Source organism: Takifugu rubripes, chromosome 14 (assembly GCF_901000725.2).
Source record: "Takifugu rubripes chromosome 14, fTakRub1.2, whole genome shotgun sequence".
Lineage (NCBI taxonomy): Eukaryota > Metazoa > Chordata > Actinopteri > Tetraodontiformes > Tetraodontidae > Takifugu > Takifugu rubripes.
Window position 1 is genome coordinate 3499335 of NC_042298.1, and position 27966 is coordinate 3527300.

The window sequence follows — 27966 nt, forward strand, 5'->3', positions numbered from 1 at the left end:
GAAATTCTCCGGAACCTTGCACCCTCTACCTTCCATAAATCGTAATTTCTCCTATGGGATGTCCTCCCCACTGGCTGAAGCAAAAGCTCTTCTCACCCTCCCCGAAAAGTGACGTCGCGTCCTCCGTCTGGGTCTCCATAAAACGTGACGAAAGGGAGGAGAACTTGTCCTGGCGGGGCATGAGAGACGCACGCTGATTGATTCTGCTGGCCTGAGTCGCATTGGTTCATAACTAGAATCTAAACAGATTTTAATATTTCCAGCGGTTTATCTCGTTTATTTTGGGGGGTGGTTGGTCAAGAGCACCTGCCCCGAGGATACAGCGGCACATCCGTCTCCTCATTGCGGGGACAGGCAGCAGAGATCTGAAGCAAACGGACCATGGGACACGGGAGAGTCGCTGCCACTTTCTGCGCGTCTACCTGAGGGATTATTGTGATTTTTGCCATTACGCTGTCTTCAAAAACAGCTCCGACTCTTTATCCTTTTTTGGGGGCGTTTGTTTTTGGAGGAAACTTTTGTCACTTTTCCAGGATTATCTTTAAGGGACTTTATTTCTAGGGCACGGTTCGGGTTTCGGTGTGGCAGTATGGTGTCGGCCGGCCGCCTGCAGTTATTCCTGGTCATCTTTTGTTGTTCCTCATTCGCAAATGGTAAGAAATCACTCGCGCGTGTGCCGATCTGGCATTTACGCACAGCCGTCTCCCGCGTAACGGCGCACAATGGAAGTCTTTCGTGTCATTCCACGGTGGAATGCATATGCTAACGCATTTCCCCACAGTCTTAAACTTACAGCATCTTGGCTTTGGTTTACTTTTTAAAATCGACATGATGACTAATATTGGGTTAGATACGCTGCAGTACGTATCCTGACCAGCAGAGGTCGTCTTATCCCCTTGCCAGGGAGCGATTATTCTGGAAATTATGGAAAATTTTGACTGACGGTTAATTGGAACCGATGTGCAGAAGTTACACTTCTCGGAGATATTCTGAGGATAGCACAAGACAGTCTGTGTTGTATATTGTGAAAAAGAGTTCCAGGAATTGTCTGTCAGGATTAAACATTTTGGGGAAGATAGTCTGTTTCTTCAGCTTCATTGTCTTGGTGTCCCGCCGCTAAAATAAGATGTTTCTATACCTTGTCCCGGGTCTGGAGTGCCAGAGAGATACACACTGAGTCTTCCTCTACATTTTTAAATAAACAATCTATCCAAACAAAGGAAATAGTCTCTACGTCCACCCCCAGTACCACTATCACACTCACACACACTTCCAACCTGTGATGCTTTGTAAAGTTTCTAAGTAGATTTCCTTCACTGTCCACACACAAAAGCGTGGGAAAGACACAATGAGGAAGCGGACATGGGGGCTAGAGGCAGCCTGGAATTGTTGTGACCAGTAAAGGTCACGGAAGCGTGACACACTACCTGAACAGAAATGTCTTCCCGGAGCTGCTTGGGCTCGTCGTGAGCAATGTCAAACCGTCCACAAGACAATGGCAGGGAGGAAAAGGAGGATACGGTGCTGGAGTCGTCAGATGACGCATCAGGCGATGCTGCTGAAGCGTGTGGCTCATTTGTCTCGCAAATGTCGCTTCCTCCCGTGATGCCGCAGCATCATCAAGTCATGGATGTGCAATAGAACAGGTGATATTCTGGATGATGCTGACACACCAATGTTATGGAGATTTACTGGTGGAATTTGAACCATAGCTTCTCTGTAATGGTGCTCTTATTGGACTGGTCTTTCCAGCCATAAGAAAACACGCAGACCTCTCTTGTTTTGTACCTTTTTTTTTTCTTGGACATTTTAGATTGAGTGGGGAAATAGGAGCGATGGGAGGTCAACCAAGTTCACAGGGGATTCATTGCTCAGCAGCAGTACATCTGGGTCCATGTAGAACAAATACTTCTTGCTCGCTCTCTCACACTCACACTCACACTCACACTCACACTCACACTCACACTCACACACACACACGCACACACACACACACACGCACACACACACACACTGGCACACACGTTCCCTCACTTGATGGGGCAGAGGAATAATTTCTTAACACAGAGGTATTTAGCTTAACAAATTGCTCTCTGTATTTATTCCAGATGTCCATATAGGTCAAATCCACCCAAAGCTACGCCTATATGTTCTTTGAATCCTCCATGAGATTTCAATTTTGAGGAGCTTCTGTTTTCTTGGTCGTCTTAATAATACATGATGGAAGAGAAATCCACTGGCTTTACTGTGTTGAGGTCCCATGCAGGCGATTCCTGTTGGCTCTACTTAACTTTATATAACCTTGCACGGCCACCCATCATGACCAGATGTTCCATTGTTGCTGTTTTTGAAGGAGTCTGAGGCATTTTTGCCTCCAAATCTCCAAAGGCTGATGTGCACCTAAGAATAATAGTAAAAAAAAAAAGGTGGTGGGAGAGAGTTGGTGAGAGTCTCAAGCACGAATTCTGCCGTTGTTGTTACAAAAACATTGATTAGTGGGAATAACTCCACTGTCTTCATTTTCTCCTTTTTCATCAGCTCTCCATTTTTAATTTCTGAAAAAATCTTTTTTACAAAAGGAATGAATACCAGAGATAATAATCCTCTTTGTCATGTAATAACACTAAATCGATTGTAATTGATGCTGTTAAATGGGAGAAATATTTATAATGAATGTATTAAAGTGATCCGTTTGCTGTTAGTTGAGGTCGTGGTTACACATTAGCAACCTAGGGTCAGGAAATATGTGACAATTCACCAATTGTTCACGGGCTGCATGGCGCATAGAGCCCAACAGAATTACACACTCGTGGTCACGCCAATAGGCAATGCTTCACCTCCTTTTACCATTAATGGAAAAGCTGGAAAGGTGAAATATTAACCTTTTGTTTATGAGGAAGAACATTTCCGCAACAAGCACTTATTATTTTATGAATAACTTCAGCAGTAAAAACTCCAGGACAGAAACAGTTTTTATTATTACTTCGTAGTAGCACTTTCCGCCCCATCACCATTCTACACACAGTCGTCTTGGGTTGTCAGACATTTAAGCTTTTTACGCCAAACCATTAAAAATCCGCGGTAGATGTTTTCAACTTGCCTTCATCAAATGCGATGTTGCTCTCATGCTAGTTAACTTGGCCCCATGTCAGTGGTTTGAAGCTGAGCCCGTCATTAGCTGCCTGCCAGCCTGACTGTTTGTTCCAGGCTGCCCTCTTATTAATGGCTCCTAATGAGAACCAGCTCCAGGACTCTTTGAGCTGGCCCAATAAGCCATTTCTGTCATTTTTCAGATGCTCTGCTGCAGGAATGCAGGACACAGCTGTTAGCATGGCTGGGGGGGGGGGTTCTGGGTGTCAGGACACTGGCAAGGTCAGCGTTGAGCGTGAGGCAGGTGGGACTTTTAGGGGTGTGGGTATAGAAGGACAACTTAACTTAACTGGGCTGCTGTGGTGGCCTGCTGATTCATCCATCTGTTTTAGACAAGACTGAGGGGGAAATGGGTCCGTTTTTAAGGCCTGAGCCACCTTCCAGTGCAAACTGAGGTCAGGCTGGTGTTTTCCCATTTTTGATGGCATCGCCTTTGCAGACGCATGCCAACACTCACACATGTGTTGCTTTCCTGTCAGAGCTTAAACAGAACGCCTGTCTGCACAGTTCCAATGTCAGCAAGCTATTAAGAAAAGTGGCGGTTTAGGTGAGTAACAGGCAAAACGTTCTTCAGCACATTTGTCTCGACGGCTAAGGAAAGATCTGCAATAGTTTCACCTACCTCTGGTCGTACCCGTCGAAGGTCAGAGATTTTATTAAGCAGCATTCTGCTGTGTACGGCACAACATGAAAGGGAATGAGTCCCCCCACCCCCCTCATAACCTTGGACAATTAAACAATAATATTCTACTGTTATAAGGAAGTGAGTATTGAGTGTTTGTGCCAACACTGGCCCATTCTCAGCACCACAGCTGTTCTGAATAAAAGCCAAGGCTACGTGTCCATCATATTTGTCAACGCGTTACGCATGTGGGCATCAGCCTGGAAATGTGCTGTTATGCAACTGCGCCGTCACTGGGGACGATGGACTTATCAGACGTGTTTTCTGAGCATAAGCGCAGGTTGCGGAGGGCAGCCAGTGGACGGAAAAGAAATCACGTATGGGACGTTGCCACCTCCTGACTCACAGTCGTTCCCATACTGATTCAAGAGACCTGTTATTACACACAGCTGGCTGGACACCAGGATGATTCCTCATTATTCCCCAGCGAATGTGCAACAATAACATTTATCATGCAAGGCCAGTGATAAATTAGGAGGGGGAAGTGTGTGGCTAGATTAGAGAAGAGGAAACATGCAGGGATCGCTGTCATTTTGGGGAAGCTTAGTTTCTTTATTCACCTTTTAATTCAGCACTCTGACATCCTGATTTCAACACTGTGACCTAGAAAGTGTCATCGCTGGTGAAGCTTTAAAATGCTTGGGATATTTCCTTTTTTTAATAAACAAAACCAAACTTTCACTCTGCATTTGTGTTTGAAGCAGGCCATTCCAACAAAGACCCCAGGCCCAGGATCCTGCCCTCAGATGACCCTCTCACTGTCAGTAAGGACGGGCGTTTAACCCTCACATGCAGGTACGCAACACAACTTTTTATTGTTTGCGTGTGTGTCACTGTCATTGCTATCGTTGATTATTATTACTTTATTTAAATTTGAGATCAAAATATTATCTTATACTTCAGCATCAGCTTCTCATGTGAGCAGTCACCCAATGTTTAATGCACGGTTCTAAACTGAAGCCTTTGCATTTCAAAAGCTCCTCTTTGTCAACCTGTAAAAATAAGTTTAAGCTAAAACATGTTGTTTATTATCATTGCACTGGTATCTATGTGCTCCATCGTTGCATATAAGCCATTGATTTATACATGCGTATCGTTTAGTGTGACAAATGTTAAACTTGTCACCCAGGAATTTCTAAACATCATATTTGTAATCATTACACATGTTAATGGGCACCATTTTTCTCCCCTTTATTTGGCCCGTTGTCAGAGGTTAGTCAGGAGAAGACGGGTCTGCAGCCGTGAAGTATAACTTCTGCCCCCAATACATTACACCAGGGCCTGGGGGAAGGTAAAAGCAGGGCGCCTGGGCCCCAGGACACCTTCTGGGCTAATCAGTGATGGTGGTCTCCATTCATTAGACCAGAATACATTTAGTTTTCTTAAGGGGTGGTGAGACAAAGGTCCTGCGCGTTCACATTTGTTAGGATTTTAGAGTCTTGCATCATTTCGGAAGACTCCACGGAATGTTGGGGAACTCGTGTCAATGTGATGCTTCCCTACAAGGCCATATGCTTAACCATACAGCGCTGTCTTGTTTCCTGTCGCCGGGTGAAAGCTGAAGGTTGCTTGACCCAATATTCGGCAGGCGAAGGCAATGGTATGCAAGACATGTTTGATATTCCTCTGGGATCTCTTTAATGAGAGTTTTAAAATGGATGCTATGTGGAAAGAATGTGTAGCTGAGCACATCATTCAAGAAAAAACATGTTCCCATGTGAAAGTTCAAATAATCCTGCGATTCAAGATTAACTCAAAATAAACCCAACATGTACATCAAGTGAGAGGGTCCTCGTGGGAGAAGCAGCTGCTGAGAGTTCAAACACGGCTGAAACGAGTGTTCCAGATCTTCTGGCCTGTTCTGGTTACAGTGAAGCCGCTCTTCGTAACGCCGCTGCTCTTTTTCCCCTGTCAGAGGTCACTGCCAGCTGCACTGGACACTCGCCAACCCCCGTCGCTCGCTCTCGTCTCCCGGGGTGAAGGTGGAGAGGTGCAGCGCCCGACATCATCCTCACGCATCCTGCAGCAGACTGAACATCACCCAGCTGAGCGTCAGCGACACAGGAACGTACAGCTGCGCCTGCTCCAAAGACGCTTCGGTCCACGCCACCACCTATGTCTTTGTCAAAGGTTAGACCTGCGGCATTCGCTCGCTGCTTCGGGACAAATTCAGAATTCTGCTCAGAGGAACCAGAGTGAGACCGGCTGAAAGGAAGAGGATGTGGTGTCTTTGGCTGCTGTGTAGTTTCTTGCAGAGGTAGAAGGGTGATTACATGGGAAGTCCTGGTCAATGACTGTCATTTCCTGCTCCGGCTACTGTTTTCTTGCATCTCCTCTAGAGCCTCATGGCACCATCTACCACTGAATATTAGTCCGTTTGCTCCAGTAATATTACTCCATGGTGTATGAAATGCTTGTTTATGTTTAGTCCTCCTACTGTTGATTTCTGTGCCCGTTTGCCAGTTCGCATGTCCATCCGGCAGCTCGCTGCGCCAGTGTTTAGTCTAGTCCTCCCTTTTCAGAGTTGTTTGTTACTTCATTTTCCGAGCTTTTAGAATAATAGTACTTTTATCACGCCAGTGCTGACCTAACACCAATCACAGGCTGTTTGTGCAGCCGTTAAGTTCCCACACGGACCGTGTGATTTTTGGTTGATTATTCTGTCTGTATCCCCTCAGAATCATCTGTCGTTTGACCCACATCTGCACTGCGAGTCTCAACTCGGCACCGCGTCATTTTGTGGTGCAGCAGCTCTTAATTTAACAGAAACCACGGTTCACCTCAGGGGCAAAATTGCTTGTTACAAATCACTGATTTGGGAATTGTTGTGTCACCGTGCAGATCCCGAACATCCGTTTGTGGAGCAACGTCATCCAACCCCTGAATTCCTGGTCGTCTACAGACACGAGACCAGCCTTGTGATCCCCTGTCGGACTTCTTCTCCTGATGTTCGTGTAACGTTGACAGCAGTAAGTCCACACCCGCGTAATTCTGCAACGCTCATTCCTTTTGTGTTTATAGTCTCTGTTCAAGACTTCTGATTCCATCTGTGTGTTAAATCAATCAAGCCAGCAGAAACATATCGGGGGCAGTGGCGTGTCCGCGGGAAGCTCAAGGTAGCGACGGGAGTCGTTCTGTCTGCTTCCTGTACGAGCAGGAAGGTGTCGCAACGGCGTTTCTCTGAGAGTAGACCCTCAGACTAAATATAGCTCCCCTCCCTTTCCTTTAAGTGTCAGGAAATGCAGGACAAAAACATGCTTAGGAAGCAACAGGTAAACCACCACGAGGGTTGTAATATGTGACGCTCCAGAAGCTGTTGGTGTTGTGGCGGTGGGGGGGGGCACCATTCCTCCCGCCCCCACACACGCTCTGATTTAGATGTTGAGCAGATAGTGTTTGTGTGACCTTTCTGCTGTTGGTAAATATATGGCACTCCTCCTTCCTGCTGCCTTTCCTTCCTTCCTTTCCTTGTCTGGCACGAGAACAAACATTACCGGCACGTACATCCCCTTCCGATTGCGCAATATTTTTTGCGCTCGGTTAAATAAAAACTCGCAGATGTTACACTCCGCAACGCCGTTAAATTAATTGGACTTTCACTCGAGCAGATGTGCGTGCCCAGCTGAGCCCAGTGGAGCATGAGATTAAATGAAGTCGAGGGCATTACCCTTCAGTCTGTCTGCCTCAGTGATCTTTAATGAACACCCAGCACTGACGAACCACCTCCGCTCTGCTCTTTGTCACTCCAGGACCCACCTATGACCAACGATACTCTTACGCAATGGGATCCGAGGGTGGGATTCACGACTCCCTACGGTCCCTTCACCATGAAATATAAATTCACGTGTGAAGCCGAGGGTAGTGGCCAGCTCTTGGAGTACATCCCCCTAAGACAGAGTGAGTCTTTGTGTTGGAACTTTGATATCTGTACCTTGAGAGCTCCTCACTTATTATCCACCTCTGGTTTGCAGCTCTTTTTCTTGAAAAGGTGAAGATCACCCCAAATTCAGTCAGAGTGATGGTGGGAGACACCCTCTACCTCAACTGTTCTGGCCGGACCACCTACAATGGACGAATCAACTTCACATGGGATTTTCCAAGAGTGAGTATCGACGCTGCACTTCTTTATGCAAGCAGCCCCAGTTTGGATTTATCACACCTCCTTTGATTTCTTCAGAAAAATCAGCATCATGTGATAAAAACAAAAGGCCCGACTTCTGTGAAGTTTCTGATGAGCAGCACTTTAGTCCTGCCAAACATTACCACGGAGGACGCAGGACTGTACCACTGTACCGCTGATCTGCTTTCCCAAAAACAGATGAATTCTTCCGCAACAGTTACCGTTTTGGGTAAGTATTGCACCACAAATCACAGAAAGTCCAACGTTATTGCAGAACTATCATCCCGACTGAATTGTATTTGGTTTCATTCCTTCATTCCAGAGCATCCGTACCTCAACCTCTCGTATACAAACGAGCATCTAACCACGGTTACGGTGAAAGAGGGTAGAAAGAAGGTGGTGTTTGAGCCCAGGATCGATGCGATGCCCCCAGCCGTGGTGTTAGGATGGTAAGTGCTGATCACGGAGATGCCTGGAGCACATGGGCAACCTGGTTACATGAAAAAGGCTTTCACATGTGTGTGTGTGTGTTTTTAGGTACAAGGACGACGTCCTTATCAGCAGAAATTCCACCTGCTGCAAGATGTCTGCTCACAGCTTGAGCATCAGCGATGTCCAGCAGAAATATGCGGGGGTCTACAAAATAAGCGTGGGCATCCCACAGAAGGGCTTGTACAGGAATCTGAGCTACACTCTGGTCGTCACCTGTAAGCTGCTGCCATAAACTTGACCGTGATTGCTGATCCTAAGGAAATGAAGGCTTGTTTTAGCAATGGAGGCCCCCTCAGTACTCAGAGTGCTTTCAGTTGAGTTGACTGGACGGCAGGTAGCAGCTGTAGCATGAGTGGAATTTGGGGGCTTGTTGATTTCAGGCCTGGATTGACGTAGCAAGGGCAGCTGTTGTTGATTATTGGGGCTCTTGCAAAGGGGCTCGGAGCGCTGCTCTATTCTGCACGCAGCCGCCACCACTCCGAACCCCCCATAGTCCTTAGAATTTATTTGCATCCTCAGCATGTGTTTATACAGTTCAGTTCATTTAAACAACATGGTCCACACAATTTGTGCACAGCTTGAGGAAAAGGACTCGGTATGTACTTACTGTTATGAGAGCTTTGGAGGGGATACTCACCACTGTTACCACTCGGGGATATTAAAGGTTTTAGCGTGCCGTCTGTTTACTACAGAGAAGCACATATATGTCAGTTGCATCAAGTTTATTTCTATTGCAAACATGTGTCCAGATTCCCACCGAATGAAACACTTTTATTATTATTTTTTTAAATACCTGAAATCATAGTCCCTCTCTACCGGCGCGGGTAGCTGGGGCATTTTGCAGCTGCTCATTGGGTCAAAAAAGAGATTATGTGAAGTGTCTCTTCTGCTAAGGTGACGCATGCCTATTTTTCTCTCGTCACGGTTGTTTCACGGACCTGGGCCACGCTGGGGTCATACGTTGACCTACAGCCCCAGGCTAGCCAATCATTCTGCCAGTCTTCTGTTACTCAGTGTCTAAAGGACAACGGACACCCTTTTCACGGCTATCAATCACGTTTGTAGCAGCTCATTATAAAGTAATTATGGGATTCCACAGTGATTGTTGATGTTTTAACCTGCTGTCTTTCTCCCCTTTTCCCTTTCTCACTTTATCTGACTGTACGTTTGTGTGTTTATTCTCTGACAGTCAAGCCAATTATTTCAGAGGCAGTCCTGGCCTCTGTGGACGTGCAGCCTTTTATGTTTGGCAAACAGCATCAGCTACCCTGTGTTGCTAAAGGGATTCCCCTGCCAACCATCACTTGGCTCTGGCAGCCGTGCTCAAACACCACACTTGCAGAGTGAGTCACCGTCCTGCTCGAATGTTTGCACTAGATTATCTCCATTCATGCTCTGTTAACTTCCTATAACAGCAAAAAGAAAATCTGACATTATATCAGTTTTTTGAGCTTCAGTTACTTGGTAACTTCATTCAAATATATGATATCTAAAAAATGGCGCTGTCTCAGGCGGCAGCCAGTAGTAGCAGCTCCCTAAACTTAATTGTTCTTCTTTAAACTTTCGTAGTGTTTTCTCTGTATTTATTTTTTTTTCTGTCTCTTCACTCTGCATACGCTGCTACTATAATTCAATTTCCCCACGGGGATGAATAAAGTTCATCTTAATCTTAATCTTAATCTTAATCACTTCACTTCAGTCAGTCCAGCGTCTTGATTCAGCAACCTGTTTTGCACTGAAGGAGTGAAGCTCAGAAACAACACGAGCAGACCAAACGGTGTTCCGAGCCATCGGGCTGTCTCACCGATCCTCGCTCAAAGAAATTAATTGACTTGACTTTGGCACAAAACATGGCAAATTATTCAAAGAGGTGTAACTGCAGCGAGCAGGCCCGATATTTGTGGTTGACTGAAAGGATTCCCAAAGCTGTTCCGAGTCAAACAGAACATGTGAGTGCAGGAACACTGGCCCGCTTGTGAACCCGCTGAGAAAATGAACTTTCCCTGATTCTGGCCCATCAGCAGCTGAGCTCTGAGTCCTAAGATCGGGAAAACAATGGACTATTGCACTTGGGTTATCGGGGGCCCACCTCTTTTAACAAAAACAAAAGCATGATCTGCCACAGCAGCAACGATATCAGCTACCAGTGCATGTCCAGCCATTTATTTATTCAAATAAATAGAAAAATCAAGCAGATCCATAGTAAACAAAGCGTCTCCATCTGCAGATATAAAGATAATCAGGGTTGGCATTCAGAAGAGAGGCTGAGCTGCAGCAGGCAGCTAATGAGACAAAGGAACAGTAATGGCCTGGTAGGAGGCCTATTGTGTGAAATATTTGTTTTGTACTGCCGCGAGCATGTGAAGTACCTGTCACTGTAAATCTAACGGGCAGCCTTTCAACATCACATCGCATTTAATCTATGGAGAGGAGGAGGAAAGCTGCAAGGTTCGCTGTGCTGGACGTGTAGACTGATCGTGCACAGAGAAGAAATATGGGTCTTTATCTCCAGGTTGAGAAGTTATCAGCGGTCCACCGTCGACCGCCAAGGTCTTTGGATCAACCTTATCTCTTCTAGCCAGAACCTGGGGGAGGGGAGCTGGTTCCTGTGCGAGGTGACGCACAGCCCTTCCTGTCGCTGTTGCTGTTTCCTCCTCTGCTTCTCCTCTCATTAGGCTGATTGTTCCTCACCATGGGCGGTTTAGGAGCAGAGGGGTGGCCCACTGGGCTATCTGTGGGTTTTATAACCCAGACATAGTACTGTAGAAGAGTGCGAAGGCAGTTATTTAGCGCGCCATCAAAAAAACTGATGGTAATTCCTCACATTTCAGTGCTACTATAATTGCAAGTCTCTGGAACACATTTATTTTCAAACCAGTCAGGTTTAGTTAAAAAAAGAACAAGAAAATAATAAAAAATAAAAATCCCTCAAATTGCATCACAACTAAGCCTTCTCTTTCCTTCTCTCGCTCCTCTGCAGATGTGTCATTGAAGATGTGCCCCATGTGGTCAACGTGGAAGACAGGGAGGGCAACTGGATCCAGAGCATAACCAAAACTGAAGTGGGGAAAGGCAAAAACATGGTATGTGACTCCAGCGTTACTTCAGGGAATGTGGTCAGTAAATACTGTTTTCTTTAACATATGTCAGTGAGATTTATGAGATTAGTATCAGGAAGGTGTGGAGGGATGTGAAGAGTAATAAATAGCTCAGGTCAGATTAGTTTCATCGAGAGGTCTCCCACTCCATCTTGAAAGTCAGATTCATCATGGGAAATCCATAAATCACACAACTTTTTAATGCAAAATCAAAACCAGAGAGTTCAGTTTTATTCATCCGAAGGCTCATTGAGCATTTTTTGTGTTACAATACACATTTATTAGGTTCAGCTGTTTGAAAGTAAGAAAATGGGATAGACTATTGCACAGTAAACGTGTCGCAAATAATGAGGAAACAGTATTCATTTAGCATTTCTAGGTTTAGATGAAAATTGTGCATTTTCCACCTATTTCTGCACATCAGCACAAATGTCAATGTGGCATCAATCAACCGTTCAATTCTTCAAAAACCTCAAACACATGTTACCATGCAAACCCCAGAGCACGTCAAACACGGAGGAAACTGTAGACATTGTCTCAGATGTCCTATGGGAGACTTTTGCTAAAACTTTTCACCCCAGACATAATTAAGAGCAGGCTCTCCTCTCCCTGTAGGATTGGGTTAAAGGGATCCGTTACCTCAGACTGGGTCAGATGCACGGCGAGACAAATATTTAAATCTTTCTCAATTTGTACAATTTTCATCTGTGTTTCTGTTTCATAACTTGGGTAATTTAATGATCCCTGTAAGCCCCAGAGCCAGAGCGCCCTATTATTCACCAAGCTAGCTATATTAGCTAGTTTTTACAGAGAATCTGTTTTAATACGTCTCCGACATAAATAGCCAGAAATCACTAATTCCCCAGCGATTTCTGGCTTCTAGTTTATGAAGGTTCGGAGTAAGGGTCAGTGATAACAAGCAGCAGTTTAAAAAGGAGAGGGATTTGTTGGAAGTGAATTCCTCTCTGTCACCTCACATAAATCGCATTGGCCCATGAATAAGAATGTAGTCAGGTCCAGGCCCCTGAACGGCTCCCTAGAAGGCTCAACACTGCCATAATATTAGGGAAACACAGGGGGAAAACGTGGGCACAGGGGTCGCTGTGCGCCTGGTCAGGTCATCTCTTCGGGGCTGTGTGTAATTGCTGAGATGACTGTTTGGTTTGGGTTTTATTGCGGTGAGTAAGAGTGTAATGTAGCGCCACCGGACCCCACTATCATTGTTCACTGAATACCATCCACTATGATTCACTACTTTTTCCCTGATTGTTTGTGTGAAAAGCAGTCGGGAAGAAGAAGGAGGCTGAAAATTGTTCTGCTGCTGCAGCTCTGTGTGTGTGTGTGTGTGCGTGTGTGTGTGCGTGCGTGTGTGCGTGTGTGTGTGTGTGTGTCTGATATTCAGCACAATAGCTTCTACAAGCCCAGGAAGTTTGGTCCGGCCTACTCTCAGACAATACACCCACATTATTCGTCCCTTTGATGTCGCCGGCCGCCCCCAAAAAACAGATGTCACTGAGAACACAAACCAGAACTCCATGCAGTCTGGCCCTCACCCAGGTCTCACTTGTTATTTTGTCTATTAAAGCCATTAAAAGGCAGGCGACAAAATCCAATGTGGCATTGGAAGTGCTCTCCAGGAAACGGACGTGGAGCAAGGCACTAGACCTGTATCTCGGGTCCGAAAGGGGTTCAAACTCCAGCTGGATCACAAATGTGATGAAGCAGAGTTTTAAACAAACCAGGCACACTCTTTTAACTTCCTGTTAACAAATCCTTTGATTTTGATTAAACCCCCCCCGCAAATACATCACCCCCAAGGTCACAGTGGGATTGTTTTCTAATCCCAGGCAGATTTATATTTACGTCCGGAGTCCTCAGTAATTACTCAATCATTGGCTTCACACAGAGCGGGAGCACCCTGGTGATAGAAGAGGCCCGAGTGTCTGGATGGTACACCTGCGTGGCCCAGAATGAAGAAGGCAACAGCAACATGAGAAATGCTTTCTTCATTAAAGGTGAGCTGCATCTCTACATATAAAATAATGATGTACATCGCATACAAGGTAAAACAAAGGTCATTTTGTATGCTTAGCAAGTGTCTTATTCAAGTCATTCATTTTTTGGTCTGACTAAACAAACGACTTCTAATCTGCAAAAGAAATAGTCCCACGTGATGCTCAGAAGCATCAGAACTTGCATTTTATCAGCACCAGTGTCGATCGCGATGACACGCCGGTTGCATTTTCGGACTAATTTCAGCTGTTTAATGTTGCACCCACAGAGCACATTAAACTGTGCAACCGAGTGTATGAAACAATTTACAGATATATTCCTCACCTTGCAATAAACTGCAAGAACGGAGCATAAACCTGCACAACATATTGTGCAATAAAGAAATGTACGGGAGGGGGGGGGCATTAATTGAAACCATCTTTTACTGTGGCTCAGCAGCTTCAGGGTGGAAGAGAGGCAAGCGTGTCCTAGACCATATGGGGAACTATAATGGCACACGTTTAAAAACAGCAATGAGTAACAGCATTCCTGCTCTGGTACCAACAGGTCATTCCTCTCTCACTGAGCCTTCTGCTAGGAGAATTTCCTTTTTATGCACCTCTGAGCAGTTCCAAATGTTCCCAAAAAGTGCAATCTCTGCAGACAGTCATGTGTTTGCAGCAGGGATGAGGTGTTACTCTGCACAGGCGCCATTAAAGTTGCATGAAAAGTGCGTCTCACTTGCTCAAACCTTGAGTGGATCGTGTCTGGGTTTGACTTTGGAGAGAGATGAATGTAGGTGAAGGCTTCACTAAAGCGACACCAAGTGTCGGCCAAATTATGAGGGTGGAAGGAATTCTATTCTCCTGGAGATGTGAGGAGTGATGGAACACTGCTCAAAAAAGAGGACGGAATTGTAATAACAGCTGTCGTCTCTTACGGAACACAGAATGCTTTCCAGCAATCTGAATAAACAAGCACAGTCTGGATCCCTGAGGCCCGGACTCAGCTTCTCTCCAAGTGGATGCGTTGGCCAGTGCCCTCAGCGGCACTGTCCAACCAAACATGCTTCCAATTAACCGTGATGAAAGAGGAAATAACTGCAAGTTTAAAATTCCTGGCTTTGGGAACAGCGGCTTTGGTCCCAAACTTGTTGTTCTGTATCTGCTCTCATGCCATCTGGGTGTTTGTGAGGATACAAATCAACCGGGTCAAATTCTTTCTGCTCTTTTAATCAGAACACCCCGAGCAGTTTAACATCCAGCCCTCGTCAGCCATCGAGAACGATGACGTCACTCTGACCTGTCAGGCAGCTCGCTACCTCTACACCTCGCTACAGTGGCTGGACTCCTTCAATCGGACCATCACTTCCAACGCGTCCCAGCTCCAGCTCGGAGAACATTCCATTTCCCGTTCTCTCTACTTGCATAATGTGTCCCCAAACAGCACCAGAGGTTACAAGTGCCTTGCTCAACGATTCCACGGGTGGGCTGAAGTCAGGAATGCCATCGTCACTGTTGATGGTAGGTTTTACTGGTCCACTACGTTTACATGCACAGATTGATGGAGCTACGCTCAAAATTGGACTATGACCCAGGATATTTTTATTCCTGGGTCATACGCCAGCGTGCTCTCACAACAATATTACAGCAGCAGCATTCGTGCTTGTGTGCAGCACGAAAGCGGCCCTGGCTGACCCAGAACTTGACAAACCAAGATGTGAACAGCAGCAGCACCCTGAAGTTGGAGTGCGATGCTCTGGGGGTTCCTCGCCCGGAGATCATGTGGTTCAAAAACGACGTTCTACTCAAGCAAAGCCCAGGTGACCTTAAAATTTCTTTCCAGAAGGATATTTGTCATCCGTTTTCCATAATTGTGACGCTTGGCCCGTGTGGAGTAATGGTCACAAGACTTTATATCGTGACTGAGACCTTTTTGATTGCAGGGATCACTCTGGGGGAGGACGGGGTTCTGATCATCGATAGGGTTAAGAAGGATGACGAGGGTCTGTACAAGTGTGTCGCCAAGAGCGTGGAAGGGGTTGCAGAAACAAGCGCATCTATCACTGTGCATGGTAAGACTAACACTGCCCCGGAATCTTAAAGGGATCCACTTGTGCTGCGTTTGCAGTACCAGATTTCACCGTAAAACCACTGAGGTGATGATAGAACAAGCTGCTCCTACCTTTGCCTGCATGCAGCACTCATAGCCCAGAATCATGTTTTATTGTCTCCATGACTAATAGCTCCTGTCAGGGTGTGAATAGTCTTCCTTGACACAAAAATCTGGTGGCCAGGAATGCAAAGTAAATTCCTTCTTTAGTTTAAGGATCAAGGCAGGTCTGAGGGCCCTTACCTCGAGGACATGACCCCTGCGAATTGTTAAGAGCTTCACTAATGAGTGCGAAGAGACTCTGAGGAACAGGCAGGGAACTGAAAACAGACCCCAGTAATAAACTGATGCTTTCCATGAGCGTGCGTGCAGCGTTAGAAAAAAAATCATAAGCTATGAGTGGCGCTGCATCGTCCACGGTTGCGTCTGGACAGAGGCCGCGACTTTGTCATCAACTGTGCAAAGAAATCAGAAATTCCACCAGAACCACAAAGATATTCCAGCGACTAACTGTAAACACACTTAAACTGACATATGGTCCACAAAAAAACTGGTTTTTTTCCCCCCAGAAAACACAAAAGGACTAAAGTGTAAATCACATGTTTGAAACCAAACCCGAGACGCTGCTCAAAGTGTGCCTCCACTTTTTAATATCGTGAGGTGGGAAAAAATGCAATAAAAGTCACTAAAAACAGACTCTGAGGGCAAATCTGTACCAGATTCCTCTCTGTGCGACTTTGATGGCAGTTCTGAACACATCTGTCGATATATTAATTTATGAGATCACGAAATGCACCGAGGGACCTTTTTTCCTGACGGTCTTTGTCTCTCCAGGGGAAGAGGGGAGGGCAAACATTGAGGTAATCATTCTGGTGTGCACGGGAGCTGCAGCCACGTTCCTCTGGCTCATGCTCATCCTCTTCATCCGCAAGCTAAGAAAGGTGAGGCTGCCAAATCTCTCTTCATGTGAGAATTAGTCACTGGAAGTCTAAATTTCTATGAATTTGGCCCTGCTGACAAATGACTCGCTGTTCTTTGGAAATAGTGATTTTAATTTTAGCAGGTTGTTATTGCTTCCACATCCTCTGACTACTGGGAAGTTTTTTTTTAGAACAGAGTGTGCTAAAACCAGCAAGGACAGAGCGAGAATTAAATGTGCTGTTTTTTTGAGTTTTGCTGCATGAATAAATATGGGAATAATGGCGTTTATCGTCTTCAGCAACCGGCGCACTATAAAATGGGTCCCTCCATCATCATTGACCCCGACGAGTGTCCCCTGGAGGAGCAGAACGATCTTCTTCAGTACGACAGCAGCAAATGGGAGTTTCCTCGAGATCGACTGCAACTTGGTGGGTACTATGACCCTCTACCAAAGTGGCTCTTTAAAGGGTTCCTTTAAGACAAGCATATGTCAGTATAACTACATTAACAGAGACAGCAGTGAACATGATTAATAAAGTCAGTTCTTTTGGGGGCTGAATGGAAGGTGGCTCATAGTCAGAGTACATTTACTATCATTCGTATGGTTCTTTATTCTAAGAAAATGAAAAGCTGTAAGTATTACTCAGTGACATGGTTGTGCAAAAATGAGTCATTCGTTTGAACCGTGTTAGATGATGTAACAACTCTGTAGGAGGATGAGCCTTGTATGAATGTGTGGGAGGGCTGGTGAGACACACCGGGGCTGAAAGGCTCCCTCACCTCTGTGGTTGATTATATATTATATTTTAAAGAAATGTGACCACTGAAACACCTGTTAAAAACAGGAGGATTTTACAAACAATCTGAAAAATATTGACATTATTTCCATGCAGACAATTAAAAAAACCAAACATTTCTAACTTTAATGCGTTGCCTATTCTAAAAAGATGGCGGTATTACCTCAGTTTAATCTAAATCAAAATAAAATACACGCAATCCGAGTCCAAACATGTTTTTATTCTGACATTCTCTCAGCTTGAAGGATCAGAAGCGCTGAGACTTTTTCACATCTAATACCTTTTCCCCTCACCAGGCAAAACTCTGGGCCACGGAGCTTTTGGGAAGGTGGTGGAGGCCTCTGCTTTTGGGATCGACAAGATGTCGACATGCAAGACGGTTGCAGTCAAAATGCTCAAAGGTAGGACATGGACAACCCTCACAGCCTATGTGTCCTGAAGACAGTGTTAATCAATTAAAGGCACCCACGCAGGTGACACACAGGGCTGGGACTGTGTAAAGGGGGTCAGCAGCTGAGCAGCAAAGCTCCTCTAATGTGGATTCCCAGAAGAAGAAGCAGAAGTCTTATTTGGGTTCCAGGGATGATTTATCAGTCAGAAAGAAAAAGAGATGTGCTGACTGAACACAACAGACTGTGCTATACCGTTTATCATGTCGCAGCATAAATCAGGGCCTCGGCGAGAGGAACGCGGTGTCTGGCTGCAGGTAGTGGCAGGTCAGCCTTAATGGAAAGCAGCAGGTCTCCTCAAATTGACCGTGGTTTATCATCAGACTCCTGGGCTGCTTCTGCCTGCGGCCCCAATCATTTTTAAAGTTCACGGTAGATGCCAATAAAATATATATTATATTATATTATATTATATTATATTATATTATATTATATTATATTATATTATATTATATTATATTATATTATATTAATGACATCTGCTGATTGTGGAACCACCAGGATCCCTCGAAGAAATGTAATTTCTGGAGAAATAGATATATTTTCACTTTTTGGAGCTGGACAGCACCCAGAATTGCACACTAAGGTCATCAACTCTTTCATATAGATCATATAGATTAGCTTACTCGAGGAGCTTTTAGAGGTTGACAGAGATCTTGAGGTCGATCCAGATTGAGCGACCTGCAGTGAACCTGGTGTCAGCAGTTGTGTTGTACCGTGCAGGCGGTGCTACGTCCAACGAGAGGAAAGCCCTCATGTCCGAGCTAAAGATCCTGATCCACATTGGCCATCATCTAAACGTGGTCAACCTTCTTGGAGCCTGCACCAAACCTGGAGGTGAGTTTTTAGTTGCTTCATTTATAGTGTCAGCAGGATGGTCTTCAGTGTAGCTGCAGGACTCAGGGCTAACGCTAGTAAACCATCTGAACAGGCCCGCTGATGATGATTGTGGAGTTCTGCAAATATGGCAACTTGTCCAACTATTTGCGAAGCAAGAGAGATGACTTTATTGTGTACAAGGTGAGTCTCAGCACCCCAACACTTGGCCAGCCAGTCAGCCAGTTTTAACTCTTGTGCGTGTGCTCTTCAGCGTCAGGACGGTAAGGGGGTGTCATCGCTGTCGGGAATCGAGCTGAGCGAGCTGATGAAGCGGCGTCTGGAGAGCGTGGCCAGCACTGGAAGCTCGGCCAGCTCCGGCTTCATCGAAGACAAGAGCTACTGCGACTTTGAGGAAGAGGAAGAAGGTAAAGGCCAAACGCGCCTGGCTTCCCTTCAACGCCCCACCCACGCCTCCCCTCCCCTCCCCACCTCTCCCCTGTTTGTCCTCTCCTGCTGTCTCCATCCTCTCACCTTTGCTCCTCCCCTTCTGCACAGGAACGAAGCCCCCCCCCCTTTAGATTGTTGTTGAGCCTGAGCCTGACGGGACGTTTCCTCCTCCTGTTCTGCAGTACAATCACTGCAGCGGGAGCCGCTGTCACCCCACTGAGTCTGGGGAGGCGACTGTTTATTTCCTGTCCTGACCTTACTGTAGCTCTGCTGCGAGGCTTCGGCTCAGGCGCGGCACCTCAGCCATGTTTTGTGCTGATGTGTTGTTTTTGGTTTGATAGGCTGTTTACTCAGCTGGGCGGGTGGAAGGACTCCTTGTGAGTTCTTCCACCATCAAGACGCAGAGGCCACATTTCACCTGTCATATGAAAGACATGAATAATTCTAAGTTGTTTTTAATCTCTGATGTTTTAACCACAGAACATGTAGGTAGAGACATGGACTTGACAGGATGGATGGTTGAGATGATTTCTTTTGTGGGGGAGCAGAGATTTACAGTTTCCCTGCGGGAATTGTTACGCTGTCATCCTATCTTGATTTACTTGACATGTGTCGAGGGCACCGAGTGGATTTAAAAACACGGTGGGCTGAGGAAAAGGAGCCCGAACTGACTGTGATTGCTTTATTTTCGCAGAATCTGAGAATTTATACAAGAGAGTCCTGACACTGGAAGACTTGATTTGCTTCAGTTTCCAAGTTGCAAAAGGCATGGAGTTCTTGGCTTCACGGAAGGTACTTCCTTTTGAAATGTTGATGTAAAGTGCTTGAAACCATAAAAGTCATGGGTGAGCGGAATCGTGGAATGAAACGTAGAAAGAAAATATTCTGAAGTCTTCGCTCCCTTGAGCGATAAATCCAATCCTTCACACACAGTTTCTGCACAGTAAATAAATTCACACATTAGGAAGCATTTAAGTGCTTATTTTAAATGCCTGAGCTCTTAAATCTGCTCCAACACACTTTAGTAAGCAGCTAATTTTCTTTCTATTGCCAGTCTAGCTTTTCTGAGGCTTTTAAAAGCAGGTTAAAACCCTATTTGTCTCAACCCATTCATAATTTTGCCAAAGCCGGATGCGACTGATTAAAGAATGCAGCCATTGTTGTATATGACCTGATTATAGGTGATTTCTGGGCCTGAGAATGGGACTCATCATCTCCTATTGTAATCTCACTGATGACTTGACCGTGTGTTGCTCTGGCAGCGCCTTTCCATAACATGAATGCAGTGGTGTGGCCCTTTACATGCAGGAAAGAGATGTTGAATGAGGTCGGCATCTATTTTTCCTTTCCACAGTGCATCCACCGGGATTTGGCTGCGCGAAACATCCTTCTGTCTGAGAACAACGTCGTGAAGATTTGTGACTTTGGCCTGGCCAGAGACATTTACAAAGACCCCGATTATGTGCGCAAAGGAGACGTAAGTTTTAATCTGCTTTAACTTTGACAGGAACAGGAAAGGTACTGGGGTACAGTCACAAAAAGGAGTAATTGTGTGTGTTCTACCTCAACGCCCTCGCAGGCTCGCCTGCCTCTGAAGTGGATGGCACCTGAGGCCATTTTCGACAAGATCTACACCACTCAGAGTGATGTTTGGTCCCTCGGTGTTCTCATGTGGGAGATCTTCTCTCTGGGTCAGTCAGGCTCCGACTCTCCTATGTTTGTGCTACACAACAGAAAAATGACGGCAAACTGTTTCTCTAAATGGAGATGATGATAACACACAGGAGCGCGCGTTCTACTGATCACAAACAAAAACTGATCATCTGCAACAAACATGCAAAAATGCACCATTATTTACAGATCCATTTTGGTAATTATGTGTTCACTGAAATCTCAGATGGTCATTATGGAGTTTAGTGGACACAGCAGTTGTGCAGCCTCACTGTGGGTCTGTGAGGGGACAAAAGGCTTTGTACCGTCAGCCTGAGGAGACTGTTTTTGTGCCATTCAAGCGCAGCAGCGTTAGCGACGTTGCCTGTGAATTTTAGCGGAGGGGCGGGACATTAAAATGAGAGAATTCCTCCTGTTTCTGTTATCCGTCTCCCCCCAGCCGCCAACACAAACTCACAGTAAATACACAGTGTAAAACGCTCCCCCCGCTGTGAAACCGCCGCGGCCTTTGAGACGATATTGTATAACAGAAAAGCGCGTCCACCTCCGCACACACGTCTGCGTTTCGAGACTCAACATGAAATATTGCACGTTTAAACGTCGCCGTGGGACACAATTCAAACACGAGAGTCTCGGTGTAAAAAGGCTGAGCTGGATGTAGCGCCGCTCTGTCATCTTTAATCGCTACCACACCGCTGCACTTAAAACATCGGTCAAACGGCAGATTTTTCTTCATAACGTGAACTGCCATGGCGTCATTACAGCTCTTCATTTTGGCCTTCTGATTGCTCTTTTTGTTGATTCTTCTCTTTTCACATGTTCAGTTAAAGACAGACTCAAACATCTGGGTGGGATTAGCTAGTCTCCAAAAGAAAAATGCTCTTTCAATTTCAAAAAATGCTTTGCGTTAGCAGAGGACTGGGTCTACTTGTTACCGGTGGGGTTTTAATAGTCTTATTTTTTGTCTACATCTGTATTCTTTCATGTCAATGGCCTGGGAAATGCGTGGCAGTAACATTTATGCGCTCATCAGCAAGTAAAATCTGTCGAGTCGTGAAAATAGACGATTATTCGACTTATTTAAATATCAACTTTAAAAGACAAGGAATTTTATTTCATAACAGCTGCTAAAGTTTTATTTTATATCATTTTGCCTGGGAAAACAAGAGGAATGAGAAAAAGTGGAAAAAGAGAGACGCAAACTGATCCGTAGCACATTTAGCTGCAAATATCACAACCCTGTCCCAAAAATAACATTCACGATCATGCGAACTACTTCTGTAAAGTTTATCGTGTTGACTTTTCAGGCGCCTCCCCCTACCCCGGTGTCCAGATCGATGAAGAATTCTGCTGCCAGCTGAAGGATGGGACCAGGATGAGAGCGCCAGAATACGCCACCGCTGAGATGTAAGATGTCTATTCATGCGCTGGAGCTGCTGTCTGCAGATATCTTGTTTTCACCAGCTGCCCAGATGTTCTGAGCAGTTTCACGCCGGCTCTTCTGCATGTTCCTGAGGTTCTCCTCCTGTATTAGGAGCCAGCAAGGTGAACTCCAGGTCCAATAAAGTTGTCCGTGTCCACACAGCTTTAAGAATCAAGTAGATGCACTGAACATGTAGAGGTTAAGAAAATAAAAGCATGACACATAGCAACAACTATATCTATGCAGTTAGGGTTGCCAGATAAGAATGGTGGGTAGAAAAGAGCAGAATATAGCTGGTGCAGATGAACCATAGACCGTCATTAAACGGGATGCTTGGGGTCCTGATTCGGCCGGTGACGAGAGCAGAGGCTGCAGATGGATTTAGGGGTAAATCTAAACCGTAAATATCTGCGGCAGATCAGACGGTCCTCTCTGGAAATATCAATAATGTGAGTAAGCTCTTCAGCTGTGATTCAGATCCTGGATCAGTCCATCATGTGTGCAGATACGTTTGCAGTCTGGAGTTGATTTTAAAAGGCCTTTATAGTTTCTATCGAGCTGCTATTCGCTGTGATAGTGACGTGACAGCCACAGCTCAGGCCAGGAAAAGTTAACTTACAGAATCGATCAGATTTGGATGAGCGAGGCGGAACGGCTCTTTCCCCTTCTTTTCTCTATATGGAGTCCAGACCTGCTGATCTGTCCAGCTGTTGATCTACAAACTCACACTCACACCGATGGGCTTTTTTTAGTACCAGTGCAACACTGATTCATCAGGAATGCTGTTTGTTACAAAAATCCCCATGCCGAAGTGCTGCCAGGAATTAAGTGTGGGATGCTCGGAAAGGGGGAAGACAATAAATAGGATGCCCCCTCTTCCCATTGTGAACCCAGCAGTTCATTCTTATTGCAGGCAGGAAATGTGGTTTAAATTGTGAAATCATACGGCGTGCCGCCTCTTGATATGCGTAAGGCTGTGACCATGCTTTCCACATCCGTTCGCCATTATGAGCGCTACCACCTGGACGTGAACATCCGTGTTGCTGAACACACAACTCAGAGCTGCTTGTTTCCCTTCAGGGGACTCACAGCGGCCTGGTTCTTTGGCTTAGCCAAGGAAAGTCAGCTTCTTTTACCCACCAAAGGAAAAGATCAACGATGTATCTGTGGGGAAATGAACAGGATATGGATCCATCACTGCCTGATCCTGACCAGGAATACACCGTCATACCTTACAAACCCTTTACAAACAACTGCTGTGGAAACTCTGAGGGGGTTTTCCAACACGGACAGAGATGCTGACAGCTCGACAGATGCCTTCAGGCTCTCGCAGGAGGAACAGAGGCTCACAATTAGATCAGAAACACTGAGTACAAAAGGTCCGAGGCGATGCGAAAGACAGGCCAGTTGTACGAATGAGCTTTGCATGCTGAAGATTTCAGACAATGGGAACTCATTTATGTGACAACAGCGACTGTCCCGGGTGATGAAGTTCATATCTACCTCTGTCCTTAGATACCAGACCATGTTGGACTGCTGGGAGGGGAAGCCTCAAGACAGGCCGACCTTCACTGAGCTGGTGGAGCGGCTGGGAGACCTGCTGCAGGCCAGTGTGCAACAGGTGAGGGGTCTGTTTCAGGCACCACGTAAACCTGTAGCAAAGCTGCTCTTTCTCCCTCTGGATGTCTTGTTTTCTCAGGATATTTTTCTATCTTATGCCCTTATTCTCATCTGTTAAGTCAACTGAAGTCAATTAAAGCATCCCACAGGCCCTAAATTAAGTAGCTGAGTAAAGCTGCTGCATACACGTACTGGTACTGGAGTTTGTTCCAGTTTAAAGGGCACTCAGACGGAGACAAAGATCCACCCGAAAGGCCCGCGAGTGTCAGTGCAAAGCTCGCTAACACCGTTCACCACGACCTGTTTGCTGCAACGATGCTGCAGTAGAGCCCCGACGTTTGGGCTGGTGTGAGGAAGGAGACTGGAAGACATCACTAGCAGCCCTCATGTGAAAAAGCTCAGCGGACGCCAGCAGCGGAAGGCTTTGACTCATGTTAATAAAGCTGTTGTTACAGCGCAGGAAAGCCTGTCACGGTCTCTGCCGTGCACACCAGCATTGTACTGGCTTCATTAGGCGTGAGCTTCTTTGGCTGCTGGCCACAGCCTGTGGAAGTGTGTTTGTATAGCGTGCCGAGGGTATCGCCTTACTTAAACCAATAAAAGGTCGTCCTATTTAATATTCTCTTCCTGCTGGGCTGCTTTAGGAGGGAAAACACTACATCCCCATCAACACAGCCCTGCTGGCCCAGCTGGGAGACCCATCCGTCACTGCGCCATCAGAGGAGATGCCCACCAGGCCCGTCTCCCACCGGGAGTCAGGGGGCACCTGGTAAGAACTCGGACGTGTCTGGTTGTTTGTCTTTATAATTGAATACCTCTTAGAAACCATTTTGCACCTGATTAGAACCGTTCCCGGGGGCCCTCCGGATCTTTTAGGCTGGTGCCCCTGTGAGAACCTTCACTGACAGCTACGGAGCGGGCTCAAGATTTATGTCCTCTTGAAACAATATTTGCGCAGCTCTTGGGTTTTCGCGGGTCCTTGTGGCGTGCTTATTGCAGAGGTGTTGAAAAGCAGTCGGGTCACCTTCCTCTTAAGCCAAACGAAGCATTCATTTAAGCCTCCAAGTGTTGAAACGCAAGGTCAACAAGGCGCGATGTCTTAGATGCTGCACGTTGTTGATTCATTAGTTTCCTGCAGCTTTGTTGCCGAACGCTGCGTCTCTGTCGCGCCGTCATTTACGGAGGAAAGCCGCCTGGTAGCTTGGAGACTTACCCTGGAAATACTGTGCTTTTTGGCAGGAACATCAAGATCCGTCCTGCTAGTGTGAAAACCTTTGACGAAGTCGTCACTGACAGCGGGACAAAGGACAACCACGGAGTGAGTTATTGGTTTTGAAACTAAATCGGGAACAAACTGTAGATAACCCAGCCTGGCTGCAGCTCAACACAACACTGATACAAGCCAAGGATGAATTGTTTAGGACAAAATATCACACTGGAGATTTTATACAACTGATCCATGCCTACTGATTTGTTTTCTTCTAACTTTCGAGCAATCTGGAGTTCCACAGGGCTCTATACCCAGAACTCCTTATTATGCTCGGTAGCAGAGTTTAAACAACATCGACATTCTGGATTCTCTTCATTCTGATACACACAAACACTTATTTAAACACATTTTTAACACAATAAATTACTTAAAGCAGCTAAATAAGACTACCCAGTTCCTCATTATGATCTGCTACATATTAAACTTTTATTCTGGAACAAATCATCCAATTTTGTGACACATTAAAGGTTAACGTTGAAAACCCTTGAAGCAGTTTCAGTTTTTTCTTGGTCTTTGGTCTTTTTTGTATTATTTTTTTAATAAATCTTTGCTGTTGTCGTCAGGGCGGCCAGTCGGACAGCGGGATGGGTCTCTCCTCCGATAACATGCAGACTCTGAAGCGCCTGGAATCGTTGGCGGGACGACCTCTGAGCATCATGGCTCTGGCGTACGTGCACCTCTCATCAGCACCTGCAGCACACACAGATGGACAGGCTGTGCAGCACACGCTTGGATAGGCGCTCTGTTGTGCTGGAATGTTGACTCAGTAGCTGTCACACTCTCACACGCTAGCTTTTTCCTCAGTTGCTTGTTTTTCCTTTTCGCCCAGAAGAACCGAAAGTTCAAGGAGACGCAGACACGGGAGGGGAAAGAATCTAGAAGGAGATGGGGTGAAGAATTGAGTGTTTCAGTGGTTTAGCTAAAACGTGACACTAAAGGCTTTGCTTTGCTGTTTCCATGGTGTTAACATCAAACCTGAGTCTAAGTTTTGTAAATCTCCTCTGCACGAGGGCCTCTGCGGGGGTTTTCTGGTTTATATATTAGGTTCACAGCAGGGTCAGTTTAAGGGGTCAGACCTCTGAACTCAGTAATTATATTCTCAACTATGTGCTATTAGCCTGTCCTTTAGCATTTGATAGCACGTGTGGTGCTGCTGGCTACCTTGACAGTTGGTAAGGAATGCAGCGGAGCTGCACCAGTCGAGGCTTCCGCGGCTCACGGCCTGACCCAGGCATCCAGGGAATGATGTGAATTTTCAGGAGTGGACTTCCTCTCTCGGCAACCACTCAATCAGTGTCACCTTTGAACTTAGGAGGGTTTACGAGGGCCTCTACTGTCAACTACAGAGCTGCTCCCCTGTTGTCTGGCCTGAAGTCCTCGCGTTGGTCTCCCGTCTTCACCAGTCCAGTTCCAAACTACCCAGCTCTGACTGATCCGTACGGCCAAAGAAGATGTCTCAGCCTATTATGTATTTTTTTATCCATCGTGACACGTTGAAGGAAGCAGCTGAAGCGTCTCTTTGTCTCCTCTTGTACCTGTAGCTGTGGCGTTGCTTTGGCAGCTCTCTACATTGTTAACATGACGGCAGGTATTCATGAGCACAACATTCCAGTCCAGCAGCGTCACCCCCCCCCCCTGCTGGGGACTGACCCTTTGTCCCCAATAAAGCAGCTCTGGAAACCCTTAGCAACCTCCCCAAGACAATGAGGGGCGATAGCTCATATTCTGGGCATCAAGTGAAGCAGAAAAAGTGGGGATGATTGATTACATCATATTTCAATAAAGAGGAGGTGGTCCGATTGTGCTGCTCGGGGGGGGGGGGGGGGTGGGGGTTCTTTTTAAATCTGAGTGTTAAAACAGTCCAGATCAGGTCACATTATCTGGAAAATAAATTTGTGTTTTTCAGGATGAAGGTGGCGAGCAAGAGTAAAGAGTCTGTGCAGGGCGACTCCGACGGGGACAAGTTCCCCCGCAGGGTCGCGTCTCTGAACTTCAGCCTGGACGACTCGGCCCTGGACGCCGGCCTGGAGTGCCACAGCCCGCCGCCGGACTACAACTCGGTGATGCGCTACTCCACCCCCCCGGTGTAGCATCCTGCCCCGCCCTCGTGGATCCCACTGCTCTTCTCTCATTTCCAGACTGAACCCGTAGCGAAAAACTCGACACATTCCTGCTCCAAACGTGTGTTTGCGTGTTTTAAAAAAAGAAGTCCACCACCAGGAAAGCTGCAGATTTCTTGCCGTCGTTGAGACGCAGGCTGAGGTCATCTCTGCTGGTTTGTTTCACCTTCACTGTGATTTATCCAACAGCTAAAAACAGGCTCAGGTATTTTATTCCTTCATCTACTGTGAAAACAAACCACAGTGATCCCAACTTCCAACGACTAAAAGAAGCTTTGTGAAAGATTAGCTCAGATTAGCGAAGCAGGCGTGAAAATAATACTGGGTGGATCTGCGAGACGAGACCAAGCCGAGATCAGAGATTAACAGTGGGAATGTTGAAGTCGTTGGAGAAAAATGTCTCTAGTTTTACATTTATTGCTCATTTAGATCCAGCACCAACACAGTAACCCAGTTAGAGCTGCTTGTTCACCTTGGAAAGGCCACCAAAGTCCGCGTTTATCCTTCAATCTGGTGCTAAAGTCAAACTTGCAGGGCAGGTCGGAGAAATGAAGCACCCGACTGATGCGGATCCCTAGAACAGGTCGTGCAGCAGGCATAGATCCATTATTCCAGTGTTAGTAGACACATGCAGCTACGTTAACCTTGACCACTAAATAAAAAGGTATTTGTATTTGTGTGTAAACTCCAGTGTAAAGCTGATATTATGAACCCTCTTAAATGTTTTTATCTGTGGTCCTTTTGTTCATGTGAAGAGGAAACGATTATGCACTGATAACGTTG

General features: G+C 46.0%; 1 protein-coding gene across 2 annotated transcripts; it reads left to right on the forward strand.

The window, feature by feature from the left end:
- The first annotated feature begins 116 nt into the window (after positions 1–116).
- Positions 117–27888, forward strand: kdrl (kinase insert domain receptor like). Of its 2 annotated transcripts, none has more exons than XM_011610462.2 (30): positions 117–653; positions 4537–4627; positions 5748–5962; positions 6674–6801; positions 7582–7729; positions 7804–7934; positions 8010–8181; positions 8275–8401; positions 8490–8659; positions 9634–9787; positions 11425–11527; positions 13449–13557; positions 14773–15057; positions 15210–15356; positions 15480–15608; positions 16481–16587; positions 16866–16995; positions 17661–17765; positions 18537–18650; positions 18745–18833; positions 18904–19057; positions 19774–19871; positions 20434–20556; positions 20659–20770; positions 22058–22157; positions 23689–23794; positions 24438–24562; positions 25033–25111; positions 25627–25730; positions 26970–27153. In XM_011610462.2, the coding sequence occupies exons 1-30, from the start codon at positions 590–592 to the stop codon at positions 27151–27153; spliced, it is 3903 nt and encodes a 1300-aa protein (XP_011608764.2). In that variant the 5' UTR covers positions 117–589. The 2 variants fall into 2 exon arrangements, with proteins under 2 accessions (XP_011608764.2, XP_011608763.2); XM_011610461.2 differs by having other exon boundaries at positions 122–653; positions 4534–4627; positions 26970–27888.
- The last annotated feature ends 78 nt before the right edge of the window (positions 27889–27966 follow it).